This window comes from Aythya fuligula, chromosome 2, assembly GCF_009819795.1.
Source record: "Aythya fuligula isolate bAytFul2 chromosome 2, bAytFul2.pri, whole genome shotgun sequence".
NCBI lineage: Eukaryota > Metazoa > Chordata > Aves > Anseriformes > Anatidae > Aythya > Aythya fuligula.
Genome location: NC_045560.1, coordinates 158043911 through 158055482, shown reverse-complemented (window position 1 = coordinate 158055482; position 11572 = coordinate 158043911). Strand labels below are relative to the sequence as shown.

General features: G+C 43.5%; 1 protein-coding gene across 1 annotated transcript; it reads right to left on the bottom strand.

The window, feature by feature from the left end:
* Positions 1–3400: 3400 nt before the first annotated feature.
* Positions 3401–7692, bottom strand: PSCA (prostate stem cell antigen). Its single transcript, XM_032181802.1, has 3 exons — positions 7399–7692; positions 5397–5501; positions 3401–3841 (listed from the first exon to the last, which is right to left on the bottom strand). The coding sequence occupies exons 1-3, from the start codon at positions 7448–7450 to the stop codon at positions 3630–3632; spliced, it is 369 nt and encodes a 122-aa protein (XP_032037693.1). The 5' UTR covers positions 7451–7692; the 3' UTR covers positions 3401–3629.
* Positions 7693–11572: the final 3880 nt, after the last annotated feature.

Here is an 11572-nt window from a genome sequence, read left to right as displayed (position 1 = left end):
CATTGAGGCCATTGCAGAGTGGGTGGTAAACACAGATGAGGTATATAAAGGTGTTTAAATAAATTGGTAACTTTACAAAGCAATGCCCACATAATATGGGCTAGTAGATATAAACCAGATCACCCCCACAGAAATAAGATCAGGGCTGCGATAGGAGCTGTAGGTCAAGAATATCCGCGGAGTTGTGTATCAAGAGAAGGCAAGGGTGCAGCATCTGCTTTGCAAGGAGTCCTGGTTTAGCTTGGAAGTGCATCAGTAGAGCTCAAGGTAAGATCCGAACTGAGCTACTGAGGGCTCTGTCTGCCACACAGTTTTTAAGGGGCAGAATGGGAGTGGGGTGAGTCAACATGGCATGGCATGAGCCTTGCCCAGACAGCCTTGCCCAGGGTGAATGATGGGTGCAGTTACTTTGAGGATGTTCTGAATTCAAAGGGCAGGTCTGTTGATTGTTTTTAGTGACAGCCTAGTGATTGATTGACTGTGAGAGCTGAGCTAGCTCTGTTTGGATCATTGAAAACCTTGTTACACAACTGTGTATGCATAATAGTGACCAGGAATGTGGCTGTGCAGGGTGGGTAGGTAGTGGGTAGTCCTTCCCTGCCTCTGTTACACTAGCTCACTCTTTTCAGGCTTATTTTTAGCATGTGTCTTTCTCCGGGCCCCATTAAAGTCACTATCTGAACACCTCTTGATAGATTGGACCTGATAACATCTGTACAAGATAGAGGTATGGAGAGGCTGTGCAACTTGCCCCAGGCCACACAAGAGATGCGAAGTGCAGCGAGGAACCTGGTCCTTAAACACTAGCTCATCTCCTCTCTCTGCAGCAGAGATGTTCTCCGACGTCATCAAAAGTTTTTTAACCAGATATAGCAAATTGGGCTAAATTCAGGTAACCTTGGTGACATTTTTCAAATCAGGTACAGACACTACTTATAACTGCTGATGGGCCTTAGGAAATGCTGTATGCCCTAATCCCTATCCACAGAGATAATGAATACTACCAGCAGCAAATACAGTACCACAGAGATAATCCAAGAAACACTTTTGTTTTACTCTGAATGCACATTTGTAATGTTTCCTATCATAAAAATAATCCCAAAGCATTTACTCTGGATCAGAGTTTTTTTACTTTTCCCATCTGTAGGAGGTACCATCACTGGAGAATTGGTTTTACGTTCAATTAATATAAATGCAGCTTTTGGAAAATGTAAATACTGACCTTAGGGAAAAAAAAAAATCCATTTTATTTTGCAACTCTTTATTATTTAAATGAACGATCCTGAAAGTATAGAAATCTCTTGCATACATGGTAGATTAAGTTTTTTAAAGGGAATGTCAATTTTAGGCCTCTTGATAAGTATGGAAAGAAGAAGAAAGAAAGTGTGGAGAAGAACTGAAAGAACTTCTCAGCCTGCAAAGTCAAGAAACAACTTTTATGGGGGAATAAAACATAGCCTTGTTTTCAAAAATATGTTGTGTTGGACCCAGCAAAGAGCTCTCAGCACATTTTCTCAGCAAACTGACCTTCAGCCAGAGCTTGTGTATTTGTGTGATGCCAGCTTGGCTGCACTAACTGACCACACTGCTGAAACAGGGTGCAGAACAGAGCAGGAGGGAACAATTCCTGTCTGTGTTTATTAGGGGGTTGCAAGGCAGGAGGGGAGGCCAGCCTTTTTGTCAACATGCAGTCACAGCACCTGCAAAAGCAGTCCTCTTCCTGGTCCTGCCCTGACCCAGCCCTGGTTCTGACCCATGGCTGAGTCATTTTTCTACCTAAGCGTGCCACCTCCTAACCCTTCCCAGAATTAAGTTGTTTTTGAGACTGTCTCTTGGTGACCTGAACGGGCAGTGAAGTGTTTTGTTATTGCAAGTGCCATGCCAGGACCCATCGAGAGGCAGTGAGTTCCACCAGTTTGTACCACATCGTGTCTGCAGATGCTTCCTATCCTGCTCTTTACTGTGCCCATCGTAGTTGGTCCTCACATTAAGCTATCAAACCTCTCCTTATCCCACAGTACATGCAAAAACTCAAGGTATATCCCTAGAGTTAATGTGTTTGACCTCTCCAGCAGCTGGGAGCTGATCACAGATGCTGCACCTCACTGAACATCACTGGGGACTCCTCTGGCTGGGCTGGCTAACAGGTTTAGACCATTCCCATACAGCCAAACTCCCAGTCTCCAGGAAGGGTTATTGCAGTCATGCTGTTGTGACTATGGTAGTTGGGAACCATCCCTGGGTGTGGACATGTCTCACTGCCTGGGAATTATTTGAGAGAGTGGACACAGAGCAGTGACACATCAGGGACCTTCCTACAGCACAAGAAAATGAGCCCCTGGACTGGAGAGGTCATGGAGCTGGTCAGCCATGCAGAAAACAGCCTGGTTGGGATGTGTACTGATGGATGAGCCTTCTTTGCAGTGACTGAGACTCAGGAGGTTTGCAAAAAAAAAAAAAAAAATATCCCACAGGTGTCCCATATCCTCCCTCTGCTGATAACCAGACAGTACTGGTATGAAGAAGGTGGTTCATTCCAGATTACCCTTTGGGAAAACCCCTTCCCTGCTTCCTACAATTAACAGCTTGTTAATGCCTCGTGTCCCAAGGATTTAGGTACTTTTCTCTTTCACAACAGCAGACAGTGTCATTACTCCCATTGACTTCATCCAAAATTTGATGCTGGCCTTTGACCCATGGCAATGGGTGCTCTGGTCATCTGCAGATGACTCATCTCTTCGGAATAAATGCTTCTCTGTTATTTCAGCCTGTGGCTCTGCACATCCTTTGCAGTTCCAGGAGTCCTTAGGGTATGAGGGAGGAAAACGGGGCAATTGGCCAACCTCCCACCCTTTCAGTCTTCCACCCGCTGCTGTGCTGACTTGACAAAGGCTTGCAGGCAAACCCACATCTTGTAGGCAACCTCAGGTCACCCATGGATCAACCAGGACATACTGGGGACACACTTTTTACTTCTCTCCAACAGTTACTGCCTGCCAAGGCTCTCCAGGTACCTGACTGTGCAGGTCTGCCCACCATCCCAAGGATGCTACAGCTGTGGGAAGGTGTAGGAATGACCATAAAGACATGTAGTAGGGAACATGGACATTGCTTTTGTCTTGTGTGGTAGCTAACAAGTTGCAGGATCCCAGGATCTCTTGGTCACAAGTAAGTTCCTTTTCAGGTGTGATTCCTGGGGCATGTGCCCTTCAGAATTTGTCATAAATTAGGGCCCTTCGAGTTTTGGAGGTACAGTTGCCACCCTTATTCTGCTGTGCCATGGCATCTGTCAGCACACATGGTCATTACGTTGCAATGACCAGGACTGAGCAATGGCCAGACATGCAAAACAGATGCACCTGCAGCTCCTGCTGAGTGATATACATGCAATACACTCACATTTGATTTAGAAATAAGTATATTTTAGGTGTTACATGGATTGTATGCACACACATTTTCTCATCTAGCAACAATACAGCAATAGCAATAAAGAAGCTATCATAAGGCAAAGATCTGCCATCAGCTCCAAAGACACTGTATGCAACACACCAAATTGCTTCCAGCTACAATTCCCATCATAACTGGGGTGCTCCAAGACTTCCTGTGGTCATGGGATTCCTCTTTCCTCCTCACCATCTGTTGTTCAGAAAGGCCCAGAGCACACTGGCTGATATCCCTGCTGCCATCCCATAGCTGCTCCTCACACTGCCAGCTGCATTGATGTTGCAGAGGTCGGTGCTGCAGCAAGAGACATTCCTGTTGCCCACTTTGAAGTCCTGAAAGTCTGCTTCACATGTTGATTCACAGCCCTTGCTGATGATGTTGAAGAGTCCGATGATCCCTGGAAGGAAACAGGACCATTACTCCAACGACTAAATGAAAGCCAAGGATCATGGATTGGAATAATAAGGTGTTAATTCTTATCTGGGTTTACTGCATGGGAAAAAAATATTAAAAAAAAATCTGCATGTTTTGCTATTGCAGGTTTTATTTTTGGGGTGTCAGTTTGTCAGTAGGGAGGGAAGGAATTCAATCCCTGATCACTTGCTTGAGGTAGTGTGTTCCACAGCACAGTTCTCAGGGGCTTCTGAAACATCACCACCTGCATAAATGTTGATAATGTACTTAATAACAAAAGCAGCCATTTACAGCTTTGTCTGGGAGTCTACACTACAAAGGGGTGAGGAACAAGTGTGTGGGGGCAATTTTTGCACCTATCCTATACACCTTCATTACATGGAGCCTTTCATCATCCAGGGGAATTGTAGAAACAAGGTTATGCCCATTTCATGTATGATAGAGTTATTGATCTGTTGTCAGATGCACATCCTGTTTTTGTTGTTGTTGTTGTTTTTTTTTTTTTTTTTTTTTTTTTTTTCCCCTGTGGTCAGATTACAGTTTACATGAGATCTCCTGGTCTTGCATAATTTAATCAAGGCATCGTGTCTTTGCCATATTCATAATGGCTCTCCTTTATGTGAATGCATGGCCATCAGTATGTGAACTACTAACAAAGAGGGTGCCTACTGGAGATATTGCATTCACTGCCTGACAGATGACTTTGAACATGCCACCAATGGGTTTTGTGCCCCAAGAGCAACTGAGCAGGCACCACAGATCCGCACAGGTTTACTTTTATTTTTCCAGAATGGAAGAATTAAGTCATCTATTAAGAGATTTTACCTGGAGACACACAGCTGGTTGCATTCAGAGCTGGCTGTGATGGGCAATGTGAAATTCTGTCCTTTCCATTGAATTTCCCTAGTTAGTTTTTGCTGAAGTGCAGCCCCTCACATTTTAACCCATGTTTCTAACTTTTCAAAGCCATAAGGTTAAATATTACCCTTGTAAGCAAAGAAAAAAAAAAAAAAAAGGTATTTGATATTAAGGAATAAAAAGAAACCTTATTTTGCACAGGTGAGAGAAGTTAGTAGATATTATTCATATTGCCTTGTCCTTAACCGCTACTGCCCTGATCAGCTATGTGCAGTACAAAGCAGCTGCACTCTCAAATATTTTTCCAGGCACCAGCCATACTGCTCAATATTTCACATGATCTACTGGCAAACACAGAGGAATTTGAGATACATCATCCACATGGATTTGTAATCACACCATTGGTGATGGCCAGGACAACTAATAAGACATTAGATATCAAAAAGGGTTAATCATTGTTTTTCTGTCATTCCTATTTAAACTGGAACTCATCTGAAAGTTTTTCCTCACCACTTCTTACCAGATGACTTTTCTCTTCCTGATGAACACTGGGCTTTGCTGGTCCACACCAGCTGGTGTGTCTAGATAAGGTGGGGATGACTGGGCACCCAAGGCTGGGGCCGTGCATGGCCCCAACAACACAGCCCCCCCATGCATTGCCCACCCCCAGTTTGACTTACTGATCACTTCTGTCTTGCACGTGTTCTTTCCACTGCAGTTCATTGTTTCCTGACAGTAGCTGTTGCTAAGTTTTGACTTGCAGCTGTAACACTTCAGAGAAGAACCTGCAAGAGACCAAGAGGGGTTGTAAGAAATATCCATCTGAAACTCTCCAGGTAACCAAATTTAGTGCATACGCTGGGAATCAGAACCCTTTTTGTGGGTGCTCAAAGGAAGGCAGTACCTCTGTTATTGGGAAAACAGTGTTGTGTTTGTTTCTTTTTTTCCATTTTTGGTGGAGAATGTTTTGCTTGCTTGGGGTGAGAGGATATTTGGTAGGTGTTGGAGCAGCTCCTGATGTAGGTATTATGAGGAGGGGGGCAAAAAGAGACCAGTTGCTTATCTGCTCTCATCAGTCAATGGCAAGGGGGCTACTCCTTCCTTAACATTTGAGATACTCTGCTCATGAACTGAGTAGGGAGGGAGGGATGAAGTCCCCAGAAGGAGAGGTTGATGTTGTTCACCTGCCTCTATAGACAGGAGTGTTATGCCAAGGGTGCCTGTGAGCCTTAGCTGAGGCATTTCCCCATTGAAATGGGAAAGCCCAGAGGAAAGAGAGGAAAATGGAAAGGTGGAGCAGGGGATTTGCAAGGATTCTTCCAGCCCTTTTGCTCGGTTTGGCCAACTTGTGCCACCTGCTCTCCCATACTTCCTCTTAGAAAGCAAAAGGCGAGGAAAAAGGGCTTTCACCTCCCTCTCACCATCATGTCACCACGTGTCACCACCTGGTCATGGACACAGGGACCAAAGTCAGTGCTGTTAACACCTGCTGAGCAGTGACACAAGTCAAGACAAAGCAGAATAAACAGTGCAGTTTACAAGTGTCTAGTCCTGATGAAAAATAGTCCCCCAAGGAGTGAGAGCATTGTGCAATTACCTGTTCCTATTACCTCCCCGTGCCCCAGGGCATCGCTGGAGCTTTGCTGCCTTCTAAGTGTGCTGTGAATGTACATACACACTTTAACCCCCTGACTACCAGGCTTGTCTCATGGTTTCTTCAATACCCTTAAACCTAAAATATCCTTTCAGGACACAGACAAGCCCTAACTAGAAGTAAGTGTTATTCAGAGCAGGAAGAAAAGGAAATTTGAATATCTTGGTCTCCTCTCCAAAATGTTTTTATATAAATGGCTGATTCAGCAAGCAGCCAAACCCCAGATTATCTGTAGTGCTGCACTCTCTTTTCATGTTTATCTGACTTTTAATGCAGCAAAAGTCACATTTCAGAACATTCTGTTTAAAGGTTTCAGAGGAAAGGGTCTGTCTGGCAAAGGCTGTACAAAACCCTTCTCAGTCTATACCTTAAGCATCTTATGTTTTTTTGAGACAAAGTTTCTGCTCAGATATGCATTTTCTCTTCTCTGGTAATAGGGAAGAGCTGTTTTTAAACATTATTTTCCCTGTCAGGCCAAAAAAGTGACAGATCTGTGCTGCCTGTATCCCACCCATCACCCATTCAGCCTAGAAAACAACATGCTGTGGTATTCTCCCCATTTCTCTCCTCCTTTCTTGCCAAAAATCTGTGCAGCATCAGAGGCCACTTTTAAAATGAGTCAGAAAGCAAGCTGGAACAAAAACTCTTTGCAGAAATGCTGCAACAGGCATTTTAATATCATGGGAAGGATGATAATAATCCTCACTCCCCTCTTTACGAAAACAAACAAACAAAATAAAAACCACTACATATAATTAAATAATTAAGTAATTTTGATGTCAGGTAAATTCAGTGTTTCATAGGACATATCTTGCCTGGAAGTTGTTCTACCCAGCACTAGGATCACACCACCAGCAGAGATGCACTATCTATTTATTTATTTTTCCACTACAACACCTAGGACACCTTAACAAAATGCAAACATCTTAAAACATTTGCTTCAACATTTCTTCCCTCACTGCCAAACCCCATAACAAGCCTTTTCTCCTCGCTGAAGATCTACTAGAGAGGATGTGGGACTATCTTACCTGAGTCCATGCACAGGACCGCTGCCAGGAGGACGATGAAGAAAACCTTCATTTTGGGATGGCTTTTCTTGTACTGAATACGGGCTGTTTCCTTGTGGGGTACTTTATATACTGTGGGAGGCAGCGATCGTGCATGCCCAGATTACCCCGTGAAGGCACCTGAGCGAGGTTATATGCTGGACCAAGGGAGGGGTTGCTTTGTGGTGGTGATATTTGCTTTAGGTGCCTCTCCTATCTGACTGTGACTTGCCTAGCTACCAAAGCTCCTCTCCACTTCTACACCCTCGCCTTCCCTCCCACCCTTGGGCAAAGTGTTCATGAGTGGAAAAAAAAAAAACAACACAAATTCCTTAGAACAAGTTGGCCTTATGCATCTCCCTGGGGCGAGCAAGACTGTGGTTGCACCCTGTGAACAGAGCTCTCCACCCCCACTGCTATCCTGTGTAGAGCTATTGTTTTTAATCAAGCACAAAATGTTTTGTTTTCCTTTTGTATTATTATATTTTTTAATAGACACCTCCTGCTATTTATCTGACTCTGTGTGACACTGGTGGCATGCAGTGGCAAGGTGTTTGGGCAAATCATAACACATAATACTCTTCCAGTACTCTTCCAGGTAACTGTGTGCTCACATACTTTTATTTCTGTATGTTGCTTATAATCTAGTAAGAGACAATGCCCAATTCTTCTTTTTTTTTTTTTAATTTATTTTTATTTATTTATTTATTTTTAATGTGTGTTGAAACAAAAGGGACTCTGTGATATCTTTCTCTGGTATTATTCTTATCTCCACGTCATATACACTGTGGCATGCCTCTATTTGTTTGTCTCTCTGTTGAGTAGAGGTTGGGTCCGGTTTTGACATTTGAACTCTCACCAGAGTGTACTGTAAATAATCCAGGCTTGTTAAAGAAAATGGCATTTCCCACCACAGATGGGGATGAATTCAGCCATATCCCAGACTCAAGCACGAGTGTTTTCTTTGGCTGGCTGGTGAGAGATCTCTTCCATCCATCACATGCTTTGGCCACTTCTCAGTGCACACCAGCAGGAAAGGAAAGGAAAGGAAAGGAAAGGAAAGGAAAGGAAAGGAAAGGAAAGGAAAGGAAAGGAAAGGAAAGGAAAGGAAAGGAAAGGAAAGGAAAGGAAAGGAAAGGAAAGGAAAGGAAAGGAAAGGAAAGGAAAGGAAAGGAAAGGAAAGGATTCAACTAATAAGCTCAGTTTACAGTAGTTTCTTGCTTTTCTTAAGGTTCTTAAATCTCAAGAGCATAAGGCTTTGCAGTAACAGGATTCGGGGACTTGCTTGCACACCATTTACCTCTTATGACACCAGGAACTTCTTCAAATTGAAAGGAAGGTGTGTCGGCATGTTGGTGGATCTTTTCTCTTCATCAATGGCTGCGGGATGAGTGATGGAAGAAAACCAGAATAACTCTGCTGACGTTAATGGCACTACCCGGAGTTACAGCACCTGATGCAGGGGATAATTTTGCAAATCCTGTTTCCTGTGAGAAGATTTTGAACTCTGAGTCCTCTTTGAACTCTTGAATGGAACAGAATGGAAAGGAATGGAAAGGAAAGGAATGAAAACAAAACAAAACAGAACAAAACAGAACAGAACTTCCTTTCTCTGTCTATTGCCTTTTGCCTCATATATATATATATTTTTTTCTTTTCTACCAAGGACAGCCCATTTATAGCCAGCTTCTATGGAACAGCTGGAGAAAGAAGCAATACACTTTCAAGCTCTGGTGTTTTTTTTTCAAAGATATTTAAGGGTAATTTTGTTTTACCTCTTTATGCTTTCCCCTGTAGGGTTTAATTTCTTGTGTTAAGCAAGAAGAGATCCAACTGGAAAGGTAAACCTGGTCCCTCAGTCAAATCCACCCAGACCTGGAATTAATATTTCTTCCTTCAAGTGCTTTGTATGTACTTTCATCAGTTGTTTCTCTCTCTTTTTTTTTTTTTTTTTTTTTTTTTTGAAGGTTTGTGTGCAGTTCCTGCTCAACTCCTGAAGATGGCAAACATGCCCTGTTACAACAGTTATACACACATTAACATGCATTTGTCGGTAAAATTTTATGTACATGGTATTTTTTATTTTTATTTTATTTCTTATTTTCCTGATATTTTAAAATCCCAAGTTCGTTTAATTGCATGCAGAAGACTAATTCCCCTGAGGATCTAAGGACGTCTACAAATACTTTTTTAAATTAATTATTATTATTATTATTATTTTTAAGGTTGGATTATGTTGACACTCCAGATTCCTGATAGATACAGCTCCGGATCTTTCTGTTGAGGAGGCAAGGTTGGAGGGCTTGATTATCTGCTGTTCACCTGTCTGGCGTCAGGCTGAAAAAGTTGTGGCAGGATGTGATACTGAGCATGGCACAACCAATAACATTGAAGGGCTGAATCACAGTGGTAGGTATTAGCTGGAAGTTTGAGGACATGAAAGTCAGTAGGTGAAATGATGCTTCTGGATAGAGATACCAAGCATCTCCAAAAGGCACCAATCTCCTGGCGTGCAGCACTGTTTGACTACATGGTTTGAAGAAAACGCAGCAAAGCCTGCCAGATAGCACAGAAAATTTATTAAGACTTCAAGCACAGGCTTCCTTATTTCCTTATTCATGGGGATGTCTTTTAAGTGCAGAAGAAAAAAAAAAAAAAGACAGATCCAGCAAGAAGGAAACTGCAGGTCAAATTCTATGTACTCATCAGAGCACCTGGATGAGTTGCAGCCATTGAAAGAGCCAAATCATCAGGGGATCCTGCGGAGTCCAACGTCCAAGCTTGGAGGAGTGGTGCTTTCTCATATGTCTTAATTCAAACCAGAATTAAGTGCCAGAACAGAAGGAATTGCTGTCCAAGGCTGCTTGACCCTGCAGAGAGGTCACTGCGCTGCTCAGCATGCCTGTGGCTTGCAGCTCCTTTACTTGTTGGCTATCCAGGGTGCTTTGGGACTTCCTCTTGATCTTCACATCAGTGCTAGTCTGTCTGAACAGCATCCCTGGAGCAGAGTTGCTTCAACTCACTCTGCACTGACAAGTAATCAAGTCTCTGTCTGACATCCTGTTTCTTTTGGTAGTCAATGCAAACAGGCCACCTCTCCATAAGATGATTACTGAGGTCAGCATCCAGGACAGGTGAGATTAGTTCAGGCCCCACCTCTAAAAAGGGCCAAAAAAAAGCCCTGTGGAAGTTTTCAGAGTATTCTGAAGTGCCTCTGTGGAGTTTGCAGGGGAATCTTAGTGACTTTTCCAGTTCTTGAATGTGTTTGGTGTGGGTGCAGTGAATCACCTGGTGATACCTGCATATCATGGTCTATCCTTTGTGTTTGTTGTGTAGCTGAGACTGAGGATGTGGACAAAAGAAGCTGGTGATTCCTTGCCCTGACCATTCCTGTGATGACCGTAAACCTGCTCAGGATGTGGGGATGTCTCTGCTAAAATAGGATATGTCATATTGGATTTTAACAGCTAATTTTAGGCATCCTAGTGAGAATTCCTAGTGGCTACACAACGACATTTTAGGGAAATCAAGCAGCCTCAGGAGCAGCTGTCCCAAATCAGAATGGATGGAGAACAAACGACCCCGAGTCACTAGATGGCAGTAAGGCAAGTTGCATTACAGATTTGTCCATAAGAAGGGAACCATGGATCCTAAATGAGACCTGTGATCAGATATACAAGAAAGCAGATGGATAGACAAGGGGAGAGAAAGATTTAAAAACAAGTAGATATATAGATGTCCACAGAGAGGGATGGACAGATAGCACAGGAGGAGACGGTCCTGTGCCCTGTGTGTGTGATTACAGGCAGTCATTTTGGGGCTTTGCTCTGCTTGAGACAATAGGTGGCAGTATGTCCCCTGTGTTGGCCCAAGGTATTTCTCACCAAGCTCCCAGCTATTTTCCACTCTCCCATGCACGAGTTGGGGTAGGGAGGCATGCTGTGGTCCAGCAGCAGGAAACATGATTCCAGCTGCTCCTGGACTGCCCTTAGCATCCTGCAGAGATGTAGCTCCAGCTACAGGTGTAGGTGCCTACCACTGCTTTAGGTCATGGTCTAGGAAATTCTACAAGGATTTACATCTAGGTTGCTGTTCAAGTAAGCTTCAGAGCACGTGGAGGCAATGATAGGTTGCCTGAGTCCAGCAAAGAGACTGG

Bases quoted from the DNA above. Each gene is read 5' to 3' on its own strand.
- PSCA (XM_032181802.1), bottom strand. From the start codon at position 7,450: ATGAAGGTTTTCTTCATCGTCCTCCTGGCAGCGGTCCTGTGCATGGAC. The intron at 5,502-7,398 runs GTAAGATAGTCC...GGTCTCTTGCAG, and splicing joins GGTCCTGTGCATGGACTCAG to GTTCTTCTCTGAAGTGTTAC. The intron at 3,842-5,396 runs GTAAGTCAAACT...GTTTCCTTCCAG, and splicing joins GTGCAAGACAGAAGTGATCA to GGATCATCGGACTCTTCAAC.